The sequence below is a fragment of the Capra hircus genome, chromosome 9 (genome assembly GCF_001704415.2).
Source record: "Capra hircus breed San Clemente chromosome 9, ASM170441v1, whole genome shotgun sequence".
In the NCBI taxonomy this organism is placed as follows: domain Eukaryota; kingdom Metazoa; phylum Chordata; class Mammalia; order Artiodactyla; family Bovidae; genus Capra; species Capra hircus.
In genome coordinates, this window is record NC_030816.1 from 14,216,815 (window position 1) to 14,243,199 (window position 26,385).

The 26,385-nt window shown below is 37.7% G+C and overlaps 1 protein-coding gene across 2 annotated transcripts in view; it reads right to left on the reverse strand.

The window, feature by feature from the left end:
* Positions 1–26,385, reverse strand: part of NKAIN2 (Na+/K+ transporting ATPase interacting 2) — a 1,184,738-nt gene that overhangs the window by 610,890 nt on the left and 547,463 nt on the right. For both annotated transcript variants that reach the window (XR_001296049.2, XM_005684494.3), the window contains exon 2: positions 17,126–17,263. Coding sequence is in view for 1 of the 2 variants with exons in the window: in XM_005684494.3 (XP_005684551.1) it covers positions 17,126–17,263 (138 nt within the window). In the remaining variant the exon portion in view is untranslated. The remainder of the gene's footprint in view (positions 1–17,125; positions 17,264–26,385) is intronic.

Below are 26,385 nucleotides of genomic sequence, written 5' to 3' on the forward strand. Positions count from 1 at the left end.
GACTTCCAGTCCAAGGGATTCTCAAGAGTCATCTCCAACACCACAGTTAAAAAGCATCAATTCTTCAGTGCTCACTTTTCTTTATAGTACAACTCACACATCCATACATGACTACTGGAAAAACCATAGCCTGGACTAGACAGACCTTTGTTGGAAAAGCAATGTCTCTGCTTTTGAATATGCTGGCTAGGTTGGTCATATCTTACCTGCCAAAGACTAAGCGTCCTTTACTTTCATGGCTGCAGTCACCATCTGTGGTGATTTTGGAGCCTGAAGAAATAAAGTGTGCCACTGTTTCCACTGTTTCACCATCTATTTGCCATGAAGTAGTGGGACCAGATGCCATGATTTTAGTTTTCTAGATGTTGAGCTTTAAGCCAACTTTTCACTCTCCCCTTCCACTTTCTTCAAGAGGCTCTTTAGTTCTTCTTCACTTTCTTCCATAAGGGTGGTGTCATCTGCATATCTGAGATTATTGATATTTCTCCTGGCAATCTTAATTCCAGCTTGTGCTTCATTCAGCCCACCGTTTCTCATGATGTACTCTGCATCTGAAAAAGTTGGCTTAAATCTCAACATTCAGAAAAAGACCATGGCATCTGGACCCATAACTTCATGGGAAATAGATGGGGAAACAGTGGAAACAGTGTCAGACTTTATTTTGGGGGGCTCCAAAATCACTGCAGATAGTTGACTACAGCCATGAAATTAAAAGACGCTTACTCCTTGGAAGAAAAGTTATGACCAACATAGATAGTATATTCAAAAGCACAGACATTACTTTGCTGATTAAGGTCCATCTAGTCAAGGCTATGGTTTTTCCTGTGGTTATGTATGGATGTGAGAGTTGGACTGTGAAGAAGGCTGAGCACCGAAGAATTGATGCATTTGAACTGTGGTGTAGGAGAAGACTCTTGAGAGTCCCTTGGACTGCAAGGAGATCCAACCAGTCCATTCTGAAGGAGATCAACCCTGGGGTTTCTTTGGAAGGAATGATGCTAAAGCTTAAACTCCAGTACTTTGGACACCTCATGCGAAGAGTTGACTCATTGGAAAAGATTCTGATGCTGGGAGGGATTGGGGGCAAGGAGGAGAAGGGGACGACAGAGGATGAGATCACTGGATGGCATCATGGACTCGACAGACGTGAGTCTGAGTGAACTCCGGGAGATGGTGATGGACAGGGAGGCCTGGTGTGCTGCGATTCATGGGGTCGCAAAGAGTCGGACACGACTGAGCGACTGAACTGAACTGAACTGAACTCCACATAAAAGTTAAATAAGCAGGGTGACAATATACAGCCTTGATGTACCCCTTTTCCTATTTGGAACCAGTCTGTTGTTCCATGTCCAGTTCTAACTGTTGCTTCCTGACCTGTATACAGGTTTCTGAAGAGGCAGATGACGTGGTCTGGTATGCCCATTGCTTTAAGAATCTGCCAGTTTGTTGTGATCCACACAGTCAAAGATTTTGGCATAGTCAATAGAGCAGAAGTAGATGTTTTTCTGGAACTCTCTTGCTTTTTCGATGATCCAGCAGATGTGGCAATTTGATCTCTGGTTCCTCTGCCTTTTCTAAAACCAGCTTGAACATCTGGAATTTCATGGTTCACATACTATTGAAGCCTGGCTTGGAGAATTTGGGGTGTACTTTACTACCATGTGAGATGAGTGCAACTGTGTGGTAGATTGAGCATTCTTTGGCATTGCCTTTCTTTGGGATTGGGATAAAAATTGACCTTTTCCAGTCCTGTGGCCAGTATTGAATTTTCCAAATTTGCTGGCATATTGAGTGCAGCCCTTTCACAGCATCATCTTTAGGATTTGAAATAGCTCAACTGGAATTCCATCACCTCCACTAGCTTTGTTCATAGTGATGCTTCCTAAGGCCCACTTGACTTCGCATTCCAGGATGTCTGGCTCTAGGTGAGTGATCACACCATTGTGATTATCTGGGTCATGAAGATTTTTTTTTGTACAGTTCTGTGTATTCTTGCCACCTCTTCTTAATATCTTCTGCTTCTGTTAGGTCCATATCATTTCTGTCCTTTATTGAGCCCATCTTGCATGAACTGTTCCCTTGGTATCTCTGATTTTCTTGAAGAGATCTCTAGTCTTTCCCATTCTATTGTTTTCCTCTATGTCTTTGCACTGATCACTGAGGAAGTCTTTCTTATGTCTCCTTGCTATTCTTTGGAACTTTGCATTCAAATGGGTATATCTTTCCTCTTCTCCTTTGTTTTTTGCTTCTTTTCTTTCACAGCTATTTGTAAGCACTCCTCAGACAGCCATTTTTCTTTTTTGCATTTCTTTTTCTTGTGGATGGTCTTAATCCCTGTTTCCTGTACAATGTTATGAACCTCTGTCCATAGTTCATCATGCACTGTATCAGATCTAATCCTTTGAATCTATTTTTCAATTCCACTGTATCATTGTAAGGGGATTGATTTAGGTCATACCTGAATGGTCTAGTGGTTTTCCCTACTTTCTTCAATTTAAGTCTGAATTTGACAATAAAGAGTTCATGTTCTGAGCCACAGTCAGCTCCTGGTCTTGTTTTTGCTGACTGTATAGAGCTTCTCCGTCTTTGGCTCCAAAGAATATAATAAATCTGATTTTGGTGTTGACCATCTGGTGATGGCCTTGTGTAGAATCATCTCTTGTGTTGTTGGAAGAGGATGTTTGCTATGATCTGTGCGTTCTCTTGGCAAAACTCTGTTAGCCTTTGCCCTGCTTAATTCTGTACTTCAAGGCCAAATTTCCCTGTTATTCCAGGTGTTTCTTGACTTCCTACTTTTGCATTCCAGTCCCCTATAAAGAAAAGGACATCTTTTGTGGGTGTTAGTTCTAGAAGGTCTTGTCGGTCTTCATAGAACTATTCAGCTTCAGCTTCTTCAGCATCCCTGTTGGGACATAGACTTGGATTACCATGATCTTGAATGGTATGCCTTGGAAACAGAGATCATTCTGCTGTTTTTGAGACTGCATCCAAGTACTGCATTTCAGACTCTTTTGTTGACTATGATGATACTCCATTTCTTGCCTAGAAAGGACTGCAAGAAGGGATTCTTGCCTACAGTAGTAGATACAATGCTCATCTGAGTTAAATTCACCCATTCCAATCCATTTTAGTTTGCTGATTCCTAAAATGTTGACATTCTCTCTTGCTGTCTCTTGTTTGACCACTTGCAATTTGCCTTGATTCATGAACCTAATATTCCAGGTTCTGATGCAATTTTGCTTCTTAAAGCATTGGACTTTACTTCCATCACCAGTCACATCCACAACTGGGTGTTGTTTTTACTTTAGCTTCGTCTCCTCATTCTTTTTGGAGTTTTTTCTCCCTGATCTCCAGTGGCATATTGGGCACCTACCGACCTGGGGAGTTCATCTTTCAGCGTCCTGTCTTTTTGTCTTTTCATACTATTCATGGGGTTCTCTAGACAAGAATGCTGAAGTGGTTTGCCATTCCCTTCTCCAGTGGACCACATTTTGTCAGACCTCTTCACCATGACCCATCCTTCTTGCATGGCCCTACATGGCATGGCTTATAGTTTCATTGAGTTAGACAAGGCTGTGGTCCATGTGGTTATATTGGTTAGTTTTCTGTGATTGTGGTTTTCAGTCTGTCTGCCCTCTGATGGAGAGGATAAGAAGCTTATGGAAGCTTTCTGATGGGAGAGCCTGACGGAGGGGGAAAAAAAGGCTACAAAGTTAGACTTACTTTGAACTAGTCCAGCCTGTGTGTAGCAGACATGTGGATCTAATACAAATCAATAAAAATACTATTACATTTTTTAAAATTTTTATTTTTACTTTATTTTACTTTACAATACTGTATTGGTTTTGCCATACATTGACATGAATCCACCACGGGTGTACATGTGATCCCAAACATGAACCCCCCTCCCACCTCCCTCCCCACAACATCCCTCTGGGTCATCACCGTGCACCAGCCCCAAGCATGCTGTATCCTGCATTGGACATAGACTGGTGATTCGATTCTTACATGACAGTATACATGTTTCAATGCCATTCTCCCAAATCATCCCATCCTCTCCCTCTCCCTCTGAGTCCAAAAGTCCACTATACACATCTGTGTTTTTTTTGCTGTCTTGCATACAGGGTCATCATTGCCATCTTTCTAAATTCCATATATATGTGTTAGTATACTGTATTGGTGTTTTTCTTTCTGGCTTACTTCACTCTGTATAATCGGCTCCAGTTTCATCCATCTCATCAGAACTGATTCAAATGAATTTTTTTAATGGCTGAGTAATACTCCATTGTGTATATGTACCACAGCTTTCTTATCCATTCATCTGCTGATGGACATCTAGGTTGTTTCCATGTCCTGGCTATTATAAACAGTGCTGCGATGAACATTGGGGTACATGTGTCTCTTTCAATTCTGGTTTCCTCGGTGTGTATGCCCAACAGTGGGATTGCTGGGTCATAAGGTAGTTCTATTTGCAATTTTTTAAGGAATCTCCACACTGTTTTCCATAGTGGCTATACTAGTTTGCATTCCCACCAACAGTGTAGGAGGGTCCCCTTTTCTCCACACCCTCTCCAGCATCTATTGCTTGCAGATTTTTGGATCACAGACATTCTGACTGGTGTGAAGTGGTACCTCATTGTGGTTTTGTGTACTATTACATTTTTAAACACCTCTATGCTTTTACTTCTGTTATCTTTGCCTGAAATTCTCACCTCTTCCTGTCTTCCCCATCATACTCAAATGTTAAATCTTAATTCATGTGTCATTTCCTTTATGAAGGATCTCCGGAACTTTCCAGGCCCTGGTTGATGTATTGAATCTGTTCTGCGAATCTTGTGATATCCTTTACATCTCATAGAATTTACGATAAGCATTGTTTTTACATGGTTACATGCTTCTTCTCCCCTCTTTAAAATGGAAACATTTGGAGGCTTTGTTTGTTATGGTATAACTTACACATAGCATAGTCCTTACCATATAATAAACAATCAGTGAAGGGCTTTTTAAAGAGTGAAGGAATTCTAACAGTCATTGGATTTCCATACCTTTGTATAACAAAGCCACCCGTTCAGATCTCCCTGAGAAAAGGAAACAATTTCAAAGTAAAATATGTTGTGTGTATGTGCGTGCTAAGTCATTTCAATTGTGTCCAAGTCTTTGCAACCCCATGGACTGTAGTCCACCAGGCTCCTCTGTCCATGGGATTCTCTGGGCAAGAATATGGAACAGCGTATTATTTCCTCCTCCAGGGGATCTTCCTGACCCAGGGACTGAACTCATGTCTCTTATGTCTCCTGCCTTGGCAGGCAGGTTCTTTACCACTAGCACCACCTTTAATGGACTTTAATAGTTACTGTTCCATTTCTGATTCAAAAAGGCAAACAGCATGCCACCTCTACAGCCCTAAAATTATGAGCAGCAAAATAAAGCTATTTCAATCAATTGCCAGAGGAGGAAGACTGGACATTTAAGCGCTCATTAATAAGCAGAGTAGAGCAACTGGCAGTCCACAGTATGTATGGGTGAGCCACAGATGCAGAGGAAGATTAACTTCTAGGCAGAATTCTAATCTGGAGACTTTAGGAAGGAATGTATGAATTACAGTGAGTGTAAAAGTGGGCTGGAAAACAAGCACAGTCCCTCCACCACCTTTGGAAACACAGAAGCATTTAATCCTCTAGAGGAAAAAACCCACTATTTTTAAAATAAGTAAATAAACAAAGTTATAATACATATAACTGTTAAATGAAATTACCTGAAGATAAAGTCAAATGGTCAAAAGCATAGAGAATCATCAAAATGATAGATACATAAACACTCCAGAGTTGAAGGTATTCATGCTTTCAAATCAAAAAAGGCCTACAAAATTTCCAATTAGGTCCACACTCAGACACCTCCTTCGGAAATGGTAAGACAACCCTTATGAAATGAATATTGCAAGATTTTTTTTTCCAAGTTATCTACAAAAGAATGAAGAACAGATTGATTCAGACTTCCCATCAGTAACCTTGCTTCCTAGAATACAATTGAAAATTACTTCAGTGCTCGTAGGAAGATTGATTCTCACCCGTGAATTCTGCCTCTAGTAAACCTATCACTCAAGCGTAAAGGTAGAATAAACTCAGAAAGTTTATCTCCTGAACAAGCTTTCTTAGAAATTTGTGTGAAGAATATTAGAAAGAAAATAGGGAGGATCTAAGAAAGCGTGAATCTAACGCAGGGGGTGCAGAGAAGGGTAGATGGATGTGTAATAGGCCTGAAGAGCCACCAATTTAGGCTGGAGAGCAGGAAATCTCCAGGGAAGAAGAGCCTAACCTAAAAAAAGAGTTACTGATAAAATCATGGTCAAGTCAAAAGAAAATGGCCTAAACTCAAACAGGAAAGCAATGGGTTTCCAAAAGATGAACAGAATGAGTAAGAAATGGAAATAGGACATTTTTTTAAAAGCCTGTTTTCTCACTTTCAGGAATAAAAGAAAAACTCCAGTGGGAAGGGGAGATTTGGGAGGGGGACTGTCAACACACTGTGATCCAAAAATAAATTAGAGTAAAATGATTTTGCTTTTACAGACCCTCTGACATGTCTATATATAGACCACTCAGGAACTATAAAGAGACTAGGAACAGCTGGAGAAAGGCAAGGAAGAGGATTTTTATCTTATTATAAGTCTAATTTTATATTTTGTTTTCGAAATTCTGTACTGTAAAGAAAGCAGAGTGTCGAAGAATTTATGCTTTTGAACTGTGGTATTGGACAAGACTCTTGAGGGTCCCTTGGACTGCAAGGAGATCAAACCAGTCCATCCTAAAGGAAATCAGTCCTGAATACGCTTTGGAAGGACTGATGCTGAAGCTGAAACTCCAATACTTTGGCCACCTGACGAGAATAACTGATTGATTAGAAAATACCCTGATGCTGGGAAAGATTAAAGGCAGGAGGAGAAGGGGACGATGAGAGGATGAGATGGTTGGATGGCATCACTGACTCGATGGATATGAGCCTGAGCAAGCTCTGAGAGTTGGTGATGGACAGGGAAGCCTGGTGTGCTGCAGTCCATGGTGTTGCAAAGAGTCAGACGCAACCGAGCAACTGAACTGAACTGAAATATCTCACATCTCTCCTCAGAATTTTTTTTCCAAAAATTATTTGATGACTTACGAACAGGAATTATTTAGACTGTTAAAATGTAATTACTTATACTTGCCACATTCTATAAATCTTTAGTCACAGCCTAACAACAGAATGTGAGCACAAGTATATTCTTGTAGAATAAATGGCCTACAATTCCCTAAGGGAATACATCCTTTTGAGAATAAATTGTATTCACCATGTTGCATGATTACATTTATTTTAGAACTAGAGGCTAAATCCATAAAACTTGTAATGATGTTTTTTTCCTCCCTCCCAGGCTTATGGGAAAAGACTTAGTTTCACAACTACTAAGTCATTAGAAGCAATGTTAATTTACTACTATCTCAAGTCTTTTCATCTCTAATCTACATTGATTTTCTGTCCTGAACAGAAAGTGTGCATTTTTAATGCTTTAGCTGCAATACATTTCCTTTTGGATATTTTTTTCCTGCAAAAAATGAATCAAATACTCAAAAAAACTGCCTAAACATAGATTATTAATTTCCTAGAAATGACCAAATAGAGTACACAAATTTTTAGGACAGTCATATTACTAGAGTGAAAGAAACACATGACCTGGGAGTAGGACACAGAACTTACTTCTCATTTATTGCTATTGGTTATAGTCTCCATGGGGACCTGAGCTCCTTAAAAACTTAAAATCCAAATCATGGCTGATTATCAGTAAATAGTAAATTCCAAAAACATGGAGTTTCCGCCCCCGCAATACAAATTGAGTTTCTATTTTCTTTTGCACATCCTCTGAGGAGTCTATACATGTCCCAAACTGCCAAAACAGAATGGTTTTGTAAAATAGGTCTTGGCTTTGTTTTCTGATAACTCCATGTGGCCTTCAAGACTTGTCCCAGATGACACGGGTTTCCTTTCTTTTAGTAAACTGGCTCAAGGAAAAGCAAAATCAAAGAAGTCAAAACAGATGACATGTTGTCTGAAGCTGACTCATTGATGTCTTTTTATGCTCTGCTCTCCCTCAAAGGAGAGAAGGATGTGTGTCAATTCACAAAGAAATACTCATTGATAAACCAGTATTAATATGTTAAATAATAATTGCAGGAAAAACAAAGTGTCTCAAATTGACGAACCAAAGTGTCTCAAATTGACGAACCAAAATTTAGTACTCAGCAACAATGTGAAATTATTCATCTAAAATTTTAATATACAATCTGAAAGCAGTATTGAGTTCTTCATTATTTCAGAAGAATGAGTAGAGGTTTAATGACAGTCTAAAACTTCATTATTTAAAAAAAAAACAAGGAATGACAATTCATGAATATTGGTTTCTCTTTCTAAACATCATATTCCTGCTTCCTGAAATTAGCTGTAACCATACTATTTTAAAGGACTTCCCTGGTGGTTCAGACAGTAAAGAATCTGCCTGCAATGCAGGAGACCCAGGTTCAATCCCTGGGTTGGGAAGATCCCTTGGAGAAGGGAATGGCAACCCACTCCAGTATTCTTGCCTGGAGAATTCCATGGAGAGGGGATCCTGGCAGGCTACAGCCCATGAGTTGTATATAGTTGTTGTTGTACATAATGCAAACTACATCACTGTTGTCCATAACGCAAAGAGCTGGACATAACTGAGCAACTTTTATATCACGTCACATACTATTTTAAACTCTTGATTTTTTTGGTAACAAAACAGGATACTGATCCCAGTTTTTCTCACTTGTTTAATTTGTTTTACTTATTATAACCTAAACTGATGTCAAAGAAAACCTCTATAGGAAGAGTAATATATATACATGCATGTTTTGGTATATAATGAGGGTACTTTTTCAATTATATAGAAATGAATTCTCCCACTAGCTATTTAAAGCTCCTTGCAAATAAATGTGGAGATACTTTTGTTCTTAATTAATATATACTATAAATCATATACAAATTATGTTTACATACATATATATGTATATATGTATATATATGAATTTAGTTCAGTTCAGTTGCTCAGTTGTGTCCGACTCTTTGCAACCCCATGAATCGCAGCACACCAAGCCTCCCTGTCCATCACCAACTCCCAGAGTTCACTCAGACTCACGTCCATCGAGTCCGTGATGCCATCCAGCCATCTCATCCTCGGTCGTCCCCTTCTCCTCCTGCCCCCAATCCCTCCCAGCATCAGAGTCTTTTCCAATGAATCAACTCTTCACATGAGGTGGCCAAAGTACTGGAGTTTCAGCTTCAGCATCATTCCAAGGAAATCCCAGGGTTGATCTCCTTCAGAATGGACTGGTTGGATTCCTTGCACTCCAAGGGACTCTCAAGAGTCTTCTCCAACACCACAGTTCAAAAGCATCAATTCTTCGGCGCTCAGCCTTCTTCACAGTCCAACTCTCACATCCATACCATTATCAAATGTTGATTGTCACAAGAAATGATTTTTAAATACCATTTTAATTCATTACTTCTGGAAATTAAGGATACTCTATAATACTATCCTTCTGCAAAAATAAATATGCATCATTAGGATTTTGTGTTCTTAATTCTGGAGACATAAGGTTATTTCCTCACTAAATACATAGCAAAAACCATTAACCTTGATATAAGAATGATATAAATTACAGAGAGCAATTTAAAATCTAACTGCTCTTCAAACATCAAATGCCATGACAGATTTTGGATTTGCCAAAATCTTACAAAACCTGTTTTCATTTGTCAGATAAATTATGGCCCTTTGAGCTGTGCACATAAAAGGTAGTTCAGTATGGTAGTTAAGAGTATGGCTTTGGTTAAGAGCATGGGTCCATATCCTGACTCTGCTATTTCCTAGTTACATGCGTTTGAACAGAAAATTTATAAAGTTAATGTGAGGTTTGTAGGATTTGTAGAGGAAGTAACCTAGCAGCATCTGTGAACGGTAATGGAAATGGTAAGAAAAGAAGATAGACGATTCCTATTACTGTGATTTTGGTATGTTGTTCTCTTCTGTTGTTTTTATGAAATCTGAATAATGGATTTTTAGCTATTTTGAATTCATTTCTAGTTTCGGGATGCGTTTAACTGACCAAGTCAGCGGATCCAAACTCTGCAAGGGATTCTTCTTTCTTTCAAAATAACTTGGTTAAATACAGAGAAAGGGAGGGAAGGGGGGTGGGGAGAAGGAAAGAGGAAAGAAAAGGGAGGAATGAAAGAAGAGAGGGAAGAAAGAAAACAAACAGGAAAAAATGAGAGTTATGACAACATGTCTTGCGGTAATATCACCAAAAAAATTGCTGTGCCTTTCCCAGTTAGGAACCACATACTCCTCAGATTATCTCAGACAATTTAAAGCATGCAATTCATCAACAATTTTTTTGTCATTAACTAATAACTACTGGATATCTCAAATCATATTCTGCTTGCCAGTGTCTTTAGCCCAAATGAAGATGTATTTGGCAATTTCATTTATGACATAAGGTAATTCTTTCATGGGAGCCATTTATATGTATTTATGTATGAATTATTCCACCAAAGTTAATCTGGGCTTTTCTTTGGGACTCTTGATGCTATAGAGTTATGCAATACAGATGCTTTTTATGGATTCTTGCTTCAAATGTCCTTTGCTTGGGATTGAAATCATCCATTTAATTTTACTTCAACATATTATATTCTTTGAAATGCCAGAGGCCTTCAAAGGGTACTAATGAGTTCTTGTCCCAATTAACTGTTGTAAATTTTTCTTCTTTGCTCTTATGAAAGAGGAAATTAGTTAAGGAAATGAAACTCATTACCAATACTCTAAATTTTATCTGTTGCTACTGTGCTTAGTGTTTCAAGGATGCCCACATGCTTATTTTAGGGGGGGAGGAAGCTTTTGATTAATAGAATAATATGTACCATCAATAAGTTGAAACTCTCTACAAATAGCAAATGTGGAAAGTGACACTTTTTTTCTTAGCCTCTATTTTTGGGCATCTGCCTTTTTGTTTGAGCAAAATTAGGCCTACAGGTAACAAACACATCATTACACTCTGTGATAACCTAGAGGGGTGGGATGGGGGTAGGATGGGAGGGAGGCTCAAGAGAAAGGGGATACATGTATACTTAAGGCTGATTCACAGTTATATGGCAGAAACCAACACAACATTGTAAAGCAATTAGCCTCCAATTAAAAATAAATTTAAAAAAATAAATAGAAGGTATCACAAAGGGAAAGTTCATTTTAATAAGAGAAAAACAATAAATATCAAAATGAAAATGTATGATATTTAAAAGGGTAAGGATCTTTACTAAGTGATCCATATGTAAAAATTGTTATGATAAACACTAAGGCTCCACAGAAAAATGAGCAATGAATACAACAAGACAATCCCTTGAAAAGGAAATAAAAATGGCTAATAAAAATATGAAAAAGTTCAATTCAGTGAGATAAGAAATGCAATAAAAATGACACATTTTCTTTCAGTAGGTTAAAAAAATATGAGAACAGATAGTATTCAGGGTTAGAAGGGTGCAGCAACAAACACTCTGCTCTACATTGGTGGGAGGATAATTTAATAAAATTATTCTGGATGCATAATTGTCAACTATATACTAAAAGATTTAAACTTGTTCATATTATTTAGTTATATTTAGGTATCTTTTTTAAGGACCAAAATCACAAATGAAGATGAGGGTATTTTTTATGGAGATGATTACAGGGAAATATTCATCATAAAAACATGAAAACAGTACAATGTATAATAATATATAACATTGTGTTTGTTGTTTAGTTGCTAAGTCGTGTGTCTCTTTTGTAGTCCCTGTTGCCCACCAGACTCCTCTGTCCATGGGATTTCCCAGGCAAAAATAGTGGAGTGGGTTGCCATTTCCTTCTCCAAGGGATCTTCTCTACCCAGGAATCAAACCTGCATCTTCTACACTGGCAAGTGGATTCTTTACCATTGAGCCACCAGGGAAGCCCCCAATATATACCATGCCATAATATATTTATTATATTATATAATATATAATAATATGTGAAGGGTTAAATAAACAATGAAATTGCTGTTGTTGTTCAGTCACCCAGTCGAGTCTGACTCTTTGCGACCCCATGGACTGCAGCACACCAGGCCTCCCTGTCCATCACCATCTCCTTGAGTTTTCCCAAGTTCATGTTCATTGCATCAGTGATGCCATCTACCCATCTTATCCTCTGATATGCTCTTCTTCTTCTCCCTCATTTTTTCCCCGCATCAAGGAGTTTTCCACTGAGTCGTCTGTTCACATCAGATGACCAAAATACTGGAGCATCAGCTTCAGCATCAGTTCTTCCAGTGAATATTCAGAATTGATCTTCCTTAAGATTGATTGGTTTGATCTCCTTGTTGTCCAAGAGACTTTCAGGAGTCTTCTCCAGCATCACAGTTCCAAGGCATCAATTCTTTGGCATTCTGCTGTCTTTATGGTCCAGATCTCACAACCATATGTGATCACTGGGAAACCATAGCCTTGACTATATGGATCTTTGTCAGCAGAGTAATGTTTCTGCTTTTCAACACATTGTCTGGGTTTGTCATCACTTTCCTGCCAAGGAGCAATTATCTTCTGATTTCATGGCTGCAGTCACCATTCACAGTGACTTTGGAGCCCAAGAAGAGGAAATCTGTCACGACTTTCACTTTTCCCTCCTCTCCTATTTGCCATGCAGTAATGGGGCTGGATGCCATGGTCTTTTTTTTTTTTTTTTTTTTTTTAATATTTAGTCTTAAGCCAGCTCTTTCACTCTCCTCCTTCACTCTCATCAAGAGGCTCTTTAGTTCCTCTTAACTTTTTGTCATTAGAGTGCTATCATCTGCATATCTGAGGTTGTTGGTGTTTCTCCTGCCTATCTTGATTCTGGGTTGTAACTCATCCAGCCTGGATGCCATCAAGGTGTCTATTATGTCAGCAAATCTAGAAGACCCAGCAGTGGCCACAGAACTGGACAAAGTCAATCTTCATCCTAATTCCCAAGAAGAGTAGTAACAATGTGCTAACCATCAGGCAATCACACTCAACTCCCATGCAAGAAAGGTCATGCTTAAAATCTTGCATGCTAGCCTTCAGCATTATGCCAACCAAGAAGTTCAGATGTCCAAGCTGGGTTTAGAAAAGGAAGAGGAACTAGAGACCAAATTGCCAACGTTTTCTGGATTATAGAGAAAGCAAGGGAATTTCAGAAGAAAACATCTATCTCTGTTTCATTGACTATGCTAAAACCTTTGACTGGACCATAATCAACGAAATAGCCACATGAATTCCAAAATTATTTGATACCACTTAAAATAAAAATTAATACACATATTTGAGATACAGCCTAATCAGATACATTTCAGTTGCACATAGATGAAGAAAATGTACAAAAGTATAAATAAGTTTCAGTTGTAAACTAATCAAAGTGCTTATCTTTACTTTTATAATGAGTTGTTTTATATTGTGATGTAAGATGACAAATATAGAAATCATAAAAACTTACATTTTCAGGGGAAAGGAAAAGATATTTCATCATTAATATCTCAATATCCAGAATACAGAGAGACTATGGATATTTCTTAACTGCAGCAGTACCGTGTTGTTAGTTACAGCTTGTTGCCAATTTTGCATTTTCCTGCTAAACCCAGATCTTTCTTTGACCAGAATTTCTGTCATCTGTGATTCCATTCAAGTTTGTTTAACTAAAATTCTTTTTATCATCTTTAGGCAAACTGAAAATCCTTTATTCCATTTTTATGGCAAATTCTCTATTTTCATGAATCAACTTTTGAGTTTCAACATGGCATCACAGCCATGAGATTCCACTAATTTGATATATAGAAATGGTTTGTTATATAGAAATTACATAGAAATAGGTAACTAGTACAGAAATGGAGTGATACTATAACACAAACCTAGAATTCATAGCATTAACTTTGAGACAAGGTGGCATATGGAGGCCAGAAGGACAGTGAGAAGACTTTCAGGGAAAACAGGAAAAACGGTAAAGAAATGGTTTTTGAGGACTGGAGAAAAGAAGACTCACGGCAATTAGTGTGGGAACAATAAGGCTAAATACTGCCTGCACTAACTTTGAAGACAGAAAATATATCTACAGACTTGTGGATCTGGCTAAGGGGATTTCCAAGCAAACAGTTGACAGTATTATTTGTCATCTTTTAGCTATGCATAACATGATAGTATGAGAGATGAGCTAAAGGAACGGTCCCATTTTCAAGTACAATTTAGACAGTACATTGTTAACTGAAGACTTGCTAGGTTGCAAAATAAAAATTGCACATTTACAGCATCTCCAGCTGGCAAAAGACTTTTCAAGTAAAGACGTTGTCTCTAGAAAAAGAACAAATTCAGAATGGTGTCTGTAAGTCAAGATCAAATCAAAGATGCAATGCTAAGACATGCAGCTAAGACTTCAGAAAGATTTCAGAGATCCTCTCAATTATATAAAAGTTCTAACAGTCTTAAAGGCATGCCATGACATTGTAACTCTTATGGAACACTAGAGACTGTATCCTATATTGAAAAGATTTGTGCATATGTAATTTAAGAAGATGAATTTAATTTGGTACACAGAAATCTCAAAAATTTTTGAGAGCTGTAGCAGTTTAAAAGTGGTAGAGAGTTCAACCAATAACTTAGATTACCCTCTGAGCTACCAGGGAAGCCTAGATTACCATACTCAATTTCAAGTTGCCCAACAGGCTCTTACTAGTCTATACAGCTCAGTATTACTTTCAAATGATAATAAACACTTTTTTTTTTAAGCTAAGCTTTTAAATACCAAGCATTGTGCCAAGATCATTTTATATCGAGTTGGTCAAGCAGATGGTACAGAAAAACCCGATGAACTTTTGGGCCAACCCAATATAATATCCCACTCACTCCTCAAAACAAAGAAGCCAAAACTTTTAAGCCATACAAAAATTTTGATCCACATCTAGATTTTTATTCCAGGAACTTTATCACAAGTGGAAATGACATACTTAGGTGGTGATACTCAGAGTAACACTATTTATTAGAATAAAATCATGGAGGAGTCTCAAAGTCTAATGGAAGAGGAATGGTAAATTGAGCCTGTTTCACGTAATGGCATGTAACAATTAAGTTAAAGCATGTGGCTGGCTTTATTTTTGGGGGTTCCAAAATCACTTCAGATAGTGATTGCAACCATGAAATTAAAAGATGCTTGCTCCTTGGAAGGAAAGTATGACCAGCCTAGATAGCGTATTAAAAAGCAGAGACATTACTTTGTCAACAAAGGTCCATCTAGTCAAGGATACGATTTTTCCAGTAGTCGTGTATGGATGTAAGAGTTGGACTATAAAGAAAGCTGAGCACCAAAGAATTGGTGCTTTTGAACTATGGTGTTGGAGAAGACTCTTGAGAGTCCCTTGGACTGCAAGGAGATCCACCAGTCCATCCTAAAGGAGATCAGTCCTGGGTGTTCTTTGGAAGGAATAATGTTGAAGCTGAAACTCCAATAATGTGGCCACCTGATGCGAAGAGCTGTCCCACTGGAAAAGACCCTGAAGCTGGGAAAGATTAAGGGCAGGAGGAGAAGGGAATGACAGAGGATGAGATGGTTGGATGGCATCACTGACTTCCTAGACATGGGTTTGGGTGGGCTGCGGGAGTTGGTGATGGACAGGGAGGCCTGGCGTGCTGCAGTTCATGGGGTCGCAAGGAGTTGGACATGACGGAGCAACTGAATGGAACTGAACTGAATCAATATAATCATTACTTTCATTGTTAATGTAAGAAACTAAAGATTGGTTAGGTTATATTGTCCAGAGTCACACAGAATTTGGTAGGTTAAAGATTTTAACCCTGGAATTACGACTACAGAAAACCCACTCCCACGCACTGTACCACCTCCTTTACAACGGATCAAATTAAAATTTATACAAGACAGTGAACGCTACTATCATATCTTATGCACTGAAAAACCCTCTGCAACAGAACACATCCTACTTGTAATCTTGTAAAAAGTATTACAAGATTTACATGGAAGCATACCCTTAGAGAGGACATTTGCTCATCTGGGTGTGTTCCCAGAGAAGACTACGGGGCTCCCAATTCAGCCTTAGCCAGCCAGTGGACCCCTTGGTCCCAGATGCCACCATATTGCCTGTTTCAGTACCCATGAGCTTTATCTGGGTTCCAGGTGCCAGAGAGAACAACAAGGAACAGGAGGGCATCTTTTATGTGAACAAGGCTTCATAAGACCCAAGAAGGCTTGCTGGTTTGCACTGAATAAGGCAGATCTTTAGGTACAGTGTCTCATATAAACACCTTTATCAAAAGCTTGCTTTACAATTTTAAATAGATCCTATACATTTTTTGCTTGGTCAAAAAACAGAAGAAGCTGAAAAAAATGATGGCAAAAAAAATCTACATTAATGAAGAGCTATAGCTAAGATCTGAGATACACACAAAAGTAAAAAATCCTAAGTTATGGTTCCCATAGCAACTACAACACAGTTGGATTTCACTTTTATGTTAAGTAAGTTTAACTCGAGTGAGAATGCAAAATACTTCTTCCAAGCCAAAAAAAGAATTGTGAAAGACACAGAGTGGTCCAGATTGTTCTGGCTTTCAAGTATGTCAAATATTCACCCTAATATGTATTAACAGTTTTACACTAATACTATATGTTCATTTGTATTGAGTTTAAACTACCTTTTTCAGTTGACAAAATATAATTATTTAAAATGGGAAAAAGTCCCATTAGAATCTGTTAGATTGGAAAACATGACTTTATAATTTTTCACATAGCATTTCTATTGTCCTTGTATTTACAAAATAATATTTGCTGAAAGAACCATTTATTGGTACTTTAAGAAAGTACCATTTATTGGTACTCACTGCCAAGTGTTTTAAATTTGACAGTTTTTTAATTACTTTGATATAGCATGAAACTATATAAACAAACACATGGTACTTTAAAGAGAGAGTTTACAAATAATTTTCAAGACATATATAGTTTGCATATTTTTCCTCTATTTCAATGAAATTTTTAGAAAATAGGAAGGGTACTTACTCCCGTTATGTAACGAGGTCTATATTGAATGGTTCCAAATAAACCAAGAATGACGATAATTATATGTACAAAATTTGCCAGGATAGGTGCCCACTGATATCCAAGGAAGTCAAATATTTGCCTCTCCAGCACACAAACCTAGAATAGCAAAATAGGATATATAGATAAGCACAATGATGAGAGAAAAAAAGAATCACATTGACATGATAATTAGCAACTATAACTGTGTTACCATATCTGGCATTTGTCTTTAACAGTGAGAATGACATTTGGGGGTTATATTTCAAAGGGAGACTATGGGAGCTACGAATCCAGAGACAGCTGCAATTCTTTCAGGGATGATTTTGTGGCGGCATCAAGTAGTATTCGCAGGATGTCATCTGTGCAGTCACAGGATAAATTATATTGTCATATGCACTGCCAAACACTTGAAGTCATCAACCAGCAAGCTTGGGGAATGACGTCCACATGAAGGGTGTGTTGTTAGAATACGCTCAGATGTCATCGTATAAGTTGGGAACAGAACAAACGGGGTTGATGGAGAGGAAAAAGAACTCTTCAGCGAGTCAAGAGACCAGACTTTGGATGTTGATCTGTCTCTAGACAGCTGTAGTGCCCCAGGAAGTCATTTCTTTTCTCTGGGGGTCTGATTTCTTATTTGTAAAATGTAAGACTTTGACTAATGTCTGGGATCCTTCTAACCTTAAGAGGATTAGATTATAAATCAAATGTGACTTTTTAAAAATCATATCTAGTTATTGACAGTAACCAGGAAAAAAGGCCCTGAAAGAAACTTCAAACAATGGAAAACAAAAATAAAGCATCACTGTTTAAATACAAGACACAAGGCATTTCAAATCCTTCTATATTCATCTGTGCTTTGAAACTTACAGTTAAGTCATACGTGAAAAATTAAACAATGGGAGGAGAAAAGCAAAACCAATCAACCAACCAACTCACCAAAAAACAAACAACAACAACAAAAACCCTGACTGACCAGTCGTCCAAAAGTGCCATTTTACATCAGCAAATGAAACCTGAATGGCTAGCAAGTCTCTCATCAGATCTAACAAAGCAAAGGGAACGGTGTGAATCAAACTCAGCTGTATGTTTCCTGCCTACCCTCAGGTGGAATGATAACAAACTAAAACACCCTTTAAGAATTAAAGATTTTAAAATTTAAAAAATAAAAAAAAATGGTTACAAATTGATAAAAAAATAAAAAATAAAAATAAAACACCCTTGGACTGCAAGGAGATCCAACCAGTCCATTCTGAAGGAGATCAACCCTGGGATTTCTTTGGAAGGAATGATGCAAAAGCTGAAGCTCCCGTACTTTGGCCACCTCATGCGAAGAGTTGACTCACTGGAAAAGACTCTGATGCTGGGAGGGATTGGGGGCAGGAGGAGAAGGGGACAACCGAGGATGAGATGGCTGGATGGCATCACAGACTCAATGGACATGAGTCTGAATGAACTCCGGGAGATGGTGATGGACAGGGAGGCCTGGCGTGCTGCGATTCATGGGGTCGCAAAGAGTCGGACACGACTGAGCGACTGAAATGAACTGAACTGAAAACATTGTAAACAAAACTGATGTTAAGCACAGATATTCAACAATTGGTTTTCAGCTAGCATTTAGAGGAAAATGATTTTAAAACCCCTAAGTCACTAACTATACTTTATCACTCTGCTTTAATACTTCTTGTCAAAAGGACATCCTAACTCTTCAAACAGACAATTTACTTTTAAATTAAATACCTGTAGCCTAGTTTGAAGGCTTCTAGAATGATCATTATTCCCACTGCACTTCTTTAACTGGCAGCACATTTTCTCATCAAGCATTGAAGGAGAAAAGAAACTCATGGCAACTGTTGGCATAACACCTCTATTTCCTAAGACACACCAGGTACCATGTTATGCTGTAACAGTAATAGTCCAGCCTAAGAAAATCTTAAGTTTCACTTAGTCCTGGCAGTGAATTAAAAAAAAAGAGAGAGAGAGAGGGAGGATCTCGGATTTATATTCTATCCTACATATTCTAAATACAAAATACCTACCAGAGTCCCAGCAGTGGAATATGATATTCTGATTGATTAACAGTCTGTCATGGAATATGCACATAACCCAAGCCTCATAAACTCTGAAATGTCTCCTGATGAAACACTCCTTCAACTGTTTCCATGCAGTCAACACTTCTTATGAAGAGGCCCATTTGTGATGTTAAGCAGTATTACATGTGCCTTGTTGGAATCCATCAATGTTACCAAAAGATAAGTGGATGTTCTCAGCATTGCTAATCGTCTATATAAAAGCTCCTTCTAACACAGAACTCTCTTATCCTTATCCTATGAATAAACAGTAAGTAGAAATGTGAAACAGCAGCAAGAAGCATTTAAACTCTATAAATTTTGAGCATCATAACTGTGGGGACACAGCAGGGAAAAAGTAGAGAGGATGAGGCACATCATTCAAACAGTGGGAAATCTCTCAATAAATGCTCCAATTATGGAACAAAAGAGCAAGCACCATTGTTAATTATAAAAAATATATAGATGATAATATACTCACTAAGACTGCAAAGCTAAAATGAAGTTGCATCAACATTTATCAGCCTTTTTTGTGACAGAACTAATTGTTCCATCAAACATTACTTATGAGGTTATGCAGACTGAACAAGCTAATGTGCGGTTTTTCACATATAGCATTTCTGCTATTACAGTATTTCACTTATATAGTATTTCTCCTCTTTTTGATAGGCTCTTTAGTCATCATAAGAAGCTCTATCACAGGTTCTACTATTTAGAGCTAGGGCCAAAAAATTGAAGATTTCAGTGCATACAAAGGGAATAACAATTTATAAAGTGGGTACAGAATTTCCTAAGAATTCCTTCCAAAAGGAAGTGCATTAATTATGAAATTACAGGGAAATTGCGGCACTAGAGGGAAGAGGATATTTTCTTTTTCAATTTTTTAAAGTTTAAGTATACTTGATTTCTAACGTTGCATTAATTTCAGGTGTACAGCATAGTGATTCAGTTATGCACGCACATACACAAAGATATATATGTTCTCTTACATATTATTTTCCTGTATAGGTTATTACAAAATAATGAGAATGATCCCCTGTGCTATACAATAGGTCCTCGCTGATTATCTATTTTATATTTATTAGTGTGTATGTTCATCTTGACCTCCTAATTTATTCCCTCACCCCCTTTGATAACCTAAATTTGTTTTCTATGTCTGTGAGTCTTTTTCTGTTTGTAAATAAGTTCATCTGTATCTCTCTCTTTTTCAGATTCCACACATAAGCAATATCATATCTTTGTCTGGCTTACTTAATATGATAATTTCTAGGTCCATCTACATTGCTACAAATGGCAATATTTCATTCTTTTTTATGGCTGAATGCTATTCCTTAAACCACTTACTACAGGTGAGGCATTCATACTATTCCCTGGTCATATTTCACTTCACTGAATCTGCACAACACCCAGAAAGATAAATATTACTGTCTTATTTTTCAGACTAAGAAATCTAAGGTGTATTATGTCTAAGTGATTCTCCTACAGTATCAGAAGTGGTAAATTGTCCAAGAGGAATGTAGGCCTATGGGCATGGCCAGTGCGGTGCCTCTATTTTTGAACTCTCTACACCTAGTCCAAAAAGAAAATGCTTTCATAGATTATGTTGGAGGCCTATGCTGGGTACAAGATATATGTGACTTTTTCACCTTATTTTAGAATAGCATACAGAATTTCTTTGATCATGCCTATCAGCTTACAACATCAGATTTTTCATCATTGGTCAAGGCAGAGCTCCTTTTTATTTTATCTTCTAAGAAGACTCTACACATGGATATCACCAGATGCTCAATATTGAAATCAGACTGATTACATTCTTTACAGCCAAAGATGGGGAAGATATATAAAGTCAGCAAAAACAAGACCGGGAGCTGACTGTGGCTCAGATCATGAGCTCCTTATTGCCAAATTCAGACTTAAATTGAAGAAAGTAGGGAAAACCACTAGACCATTAGGTATGACCTAAATCAAGTCCCTTATGATTATCAGTGGAAGTGACAAACAGATTCAAAGGATTAGATCTGATAGACAGAGTACCTGAAGAACTATGGACTGAGGTTCCTGACATTGTCAGGAGGCAGTGATCAAGACCATCCCCAAGAAAAAGAAATGCAAAAGGCAAAATGGTTGTCTGAGGAGGCCTTTCAAGTAGCTGATAAAGAAGAGAAGCAAGACAAAGTAGATAAGGAAAGATATATCCATCGAATGCAGAGTTCCAAAGAATACCAAGGAGAGATAAAAAAGCCTTCTTCAGTGATCAATGCAAATAAATAGAGGAAAACAACAGAATGAGAAAGACTAGAGATCTCTTCAAGCAAATTAGAGATACCAAGGGAACATTTCATGCAAAGATGGGCTCGATAAAGGACAGAAATGATATGGACCTAACAGAAGCAGAAGATACTAAGAAGAGGTGGCAAGAATACACAGAAGAACTGTACAAAAAAGATCTTCATGACCCAGATAATCACGATGGTGTGATCACTCATCTAGAGCCAGACATCCTGGAACGTGAAGTCAAGTGGGCCTTAGAAAACATCACTACGAACAAAGCTAGTAGAGGTGATGGAATGCCAGTTGAGCTATTTCAAATCCTGAAAGATTATGCTGTGAAAGTGCTGCACTCAGTGTGCCAGCAAATTTGGAAAACTCAGCAGTGGCCACAGGACTGGGAAAGGTCAGTTTTCATTCCAATCCCAAAGAAAGGCAATGCCAAAGAATGCTCAAACTACCGCACAATTGCACTCATCTCACATACTAGCAAAGTAATGCTCAAAATTCTCCAAGCCAGGCTTCAACAGTATGTGAACCGTGAACTTCCAGATGTTCAAGCTGGATTTAGAAAAGTCAGAGGAACCAGAGATCAAATGGCCAACATCTGTTGGATCATCGAAAAAGCAAGAAAATTCCAGAAAAACATCTATTTCTGCTTTATGGACTACACCAAAGCCTTTGACAGTGTGGATCTCAACAGAATATGGAAAATTCTTCAAGAGATGGAAATATCAGACTGCCTGACCTGCCTCCTGAGAAATCTGTATGCAGGTCAAGAAACAACAATTAGAACTGGACATGGAACAAGAGATTTGTTCCAAATTGGGAAAGGAGTATGTCTAGGTTGCATATTGTCACCCTGATTATTTGACTTATATGCTGAGTACATCATGAGAAATCCTGGGCTAGAAGAAGCACAAGCTGGAATCAAGATTGCCGGGAGAAATGTCAATAACCTCAGATATGCAGATGACACCATCCTTATGGCAGAAAGCGAAGAAGAACTAAAGAGCCTCTTGATGAAGTGAAAAAGGAAAGTGAAAAAGTTGGCTTAAAGCCAACATTCAGAAAACTAACATCATGGCATCCAGTCCCATTACTTCATGGCAAGTAGATGGAAAACAATGGAAACAGTGAGAGACCTTTTTTTGGCCAGGGTGGGGGGCTCCAAAATCACTGTAGGTGGTGACTGCAGCCATGAAATTAAAAGACACTTACTCCTTGGGCAACCTAGACAGCATATTAAAAAGCAGAGACATCACTTTACCAATAAAGGTCCGTTTAGTCAAAGCTATGGTTTTTCCAGTAGTCATGGATGGATGTGAGATTTGGACTATCAAGAAAGCTGAGTACTGAAGAATTGATGCCTTTTAAAAAAATTTTTAATTGATGCTTTTGAACTGCGGCGTTGGAGAAGACTCTTGAGAATCCCTAGGACTGCAAGGAGATCCAACCAGTCCATCTCTAAGGAAATCAGTCCTGAATATTCATTGGAAGGACTGATGCTGAAGCTGAAATTCCAGTACTTTGGCCACCAGATGCAAAGACCTGACTCATTGGGAAAGAGCCTCATGCTGGGAAAGACTGAAGGTGCGAGAAGGGGACAACAGAGGCTGATATGGTTGGATGGCATCACTGACGCGATGGACCCGAGTTTGCATAAACTCCGGGAGTTGGTGATGGACAGGGAAGCCTGGCGTCCTGTCCATGGGATCGCAAAGGGTCGTACATGACTGAGTGACTGAACTGACTGACTACTGACTGAAATTGTCTCCTTCAACCCACACTCTCAATGTTACTCCTTTCTTGTTCCCTGGACTCTTCTTACTTTATACTCTTTGAAACACCTGACATACAAATATATGCATATAGCCTTGAAAAACATTATTGGGGTGTGTGTGTGTGTGTGTGTGTGTGTGTGTGTGTGTGTGTATGTATGTGTGTGCATGTGTGTGTATGACATTTTCATCTAAAAAATGTTTTAGGGAATAAATAACTTTCATGTTTGCCTGGTAGTGGTGGAGGTTTAGTCGCTAAGTTGTCTCCAACTCTTGGAACCCAACGGACTGTAGCCCGCCAGGCTCTTCTGTCTTCTGTCCATGGGATTTCCCCGGGCAAGAATACTGGAGTGGGTTGTCAGATCCTATGTCTATTGTGCTGTATACAAATTCTGGTGTTTGGTCATTTGGCTTCTGCACAATACCCATTAAAAATGCATAACTTTTTTCTTTTCACAAAGAAAAAGTTTGCACAAACTTTTTTATTGCCACAAAAAATGCAAATACTATTTTTGAGGCTTTTTAAAAACATAAATTGGGGCTATTCTTTATCAACTGTTATCTCTGCATCTGATATCATCACTTTCTTCTTTTCCTTTAGATCATCAATGTGATTGATTATATTGACAAGTTTTCTCAGGTTCAGTTAACATTATTTTTCCTGGGAAAATCTTTATTGAATTGGAATACTATTTTATCACACTTTCAGTTTGGGTTAAATACAAATTTACTTCAGAGTTTTGTATTTATAAACTGATGTATAATTCAATTTTCTTTTTCTCTCATTCTCCTATTCTGTCATGAAGATTGCACTGGCCTTGAAACCCAGGTAAGGCTCAACATTTATTTAGACACTTAACAAACTTTGAAGAAAGCAATCAATTCTATGTTCCCAAAAGCAACCTATGTCAACTTAGGGAAAAATGGTAAAGTTCATAGATTTTCCTAAATTGTTAGGTTGGTGCCAGCATACAGGCAAATATCTACTGTGTGTGCATACATTCTTTTCTGTCATTTTATTTACATAAATGAGATTGCAATGTAAATATGACCTTTCACTTGCACTTCCTACTTAGTAATGTGTTGTAGAGGCTTCTTTACATCAACACATTCTGTTTTCATAGCTCTACCTCATTTTACCCTTATTTAGACATTCCGTTTTCATAGTTTTTTAAATTCTGTTGGACTTTAACATACACAGATTGCATTAAACAGCTCTGTATATGTGTGTTGATATATCCACATATATAAAATTGGAAATGGTGGGTCAAATTCTAGTTGTATAATTTCAAATATTATAACAATTGTTATTCTTTGGCCTGTATGTATGTACTAATACATAGACATGAAAAATACTTTTCTGCATGATTTTAAATGTGAATTCTAATAGTATTGTTAGTTTAATCAAGTATGCTTATGCTGAAAAGTTTTCAAAAACCTTTCTGATAATTACCATTAAGTAATATTTATCTTATTTCAATGGCAATAAATGTTCATAAAAAGTACCTGTACAATGTCTTCCTGATAAATAAACTGACTCTTCAAGCTGGAAGAGACTCATTCCACCCACGTCAATTTACAAATGAGAAAATTGGGTTCCATTATGTTAATAGTTTGTTAAACTAAGTTTGACCTCTTAATAGGAGAATATTCAGTCTGAAACAAATATGCTTCAGTGTTTGCAAGGCAAATGGAAAATGTTTCTGTTTCTTTGCTGGATATTTCCATTTAATTTTTTATGAGGAGACTGATGGATACATTAAAATATATATATTTAACACTTAAATTGTACACTTAGGGCTAGCTATTTTCAATTGGTGGGGTGTGGAACTAGTTTTTTGCTAATGATAACAAAGATTTCTTAATAAATTTTTCTCCCAGATATTGACATTATTTTCTTATATTTGTAAATTTTAATTTCAGCTATACAAATAATTTAAAATAAAACTTATTCATGACCTTTGATAGAAAAATAGGCTTTTTTTCCTATCACGTTAGAACGTGAGTTCCTCTATTAGAGGAAAAAAAATGGTGTTAAAGGCTAGAAACAACCAAATTAAATTTCTACAGCAAAATTATAAACTGAAATTGAATTGAAATTGCACTTATACACGAGTATCCTTTTCTCCTCTTTGTATGTATCTGCCTTAAGCATCTCTACTCTCCTTAAGGAACCTGAGATTTCAGATCATCTCAACTCTCAAATCTCTGAGTAAAATAAATAAGGTAACACAGATGTTAGGCAGATAGAGTGCTTCCAATGAAAGTTCATGTGCAATGTCAAAGAAATGACAAAGTCGGCCAAAAGTTGGTTAGCATACAAACTGTGGAAATTCAGGACTCAATAAAGAAATTATTAGTATTTTAGTTTTTTCCAGGAGAGGATAACTTGTTGTTTTAGCATCAAGAGTAGGAAAAAGGGGAGAAAATCAAGATGAAAACTGAAATAGGCTTTAACAGTTCCCAGAATGGGTTCAAAGTTCCTCTTTCATCCATAAGGACCGTGGGAATTTAGATAAACCTCCAAGCAGACATAGAGTATAGCTATCTATTTATCAAAATTTTGTTAACAGAATTGCTGGTAAATTTTCTTCCTGCATTCCAGTAGAGTACGGCCAATTTATTGCTCCCAGTTTTATCCACTATTTCCTGCTGCAGAGAGAATATAAAACACCCCGAGAGGAAATGAGGAAACAGGTCTGGTACTGTTTCCTTGATTCATATAGGAGTCTGGTCCTTCAGCAAGAAGCTCCTGCCCTGAGATCTTGTCTTGGATTTATGTTTCTCCTGTGTCTGCCTCCCGGGTGCAGAATTTTCTGTGTCACTGCTGTCTGCTTATGTTGGTAAAGCTGCTAATTCTGTCTGTGTTTATTCTGTCCCTTTGCTGCATCTTGTCATGCTAGATCTCATCAACAATCTGGTTACTTACCCTCCCCTGAAGTCTCCTACAATGAACTGTAATTTTGAGCATGTTTCAGATTTGTCTCCTCCAGAATCAGACAAATTAGTTGCTCTCATTTTTAAGCCAATTCCCAAGAAGGCTGTAAAGACTAGAGGTACTGGGTCTTTATAAGACTGTTGAGGTGGTGGATTCTTTGTGATACTGTATAAAAATATCAAT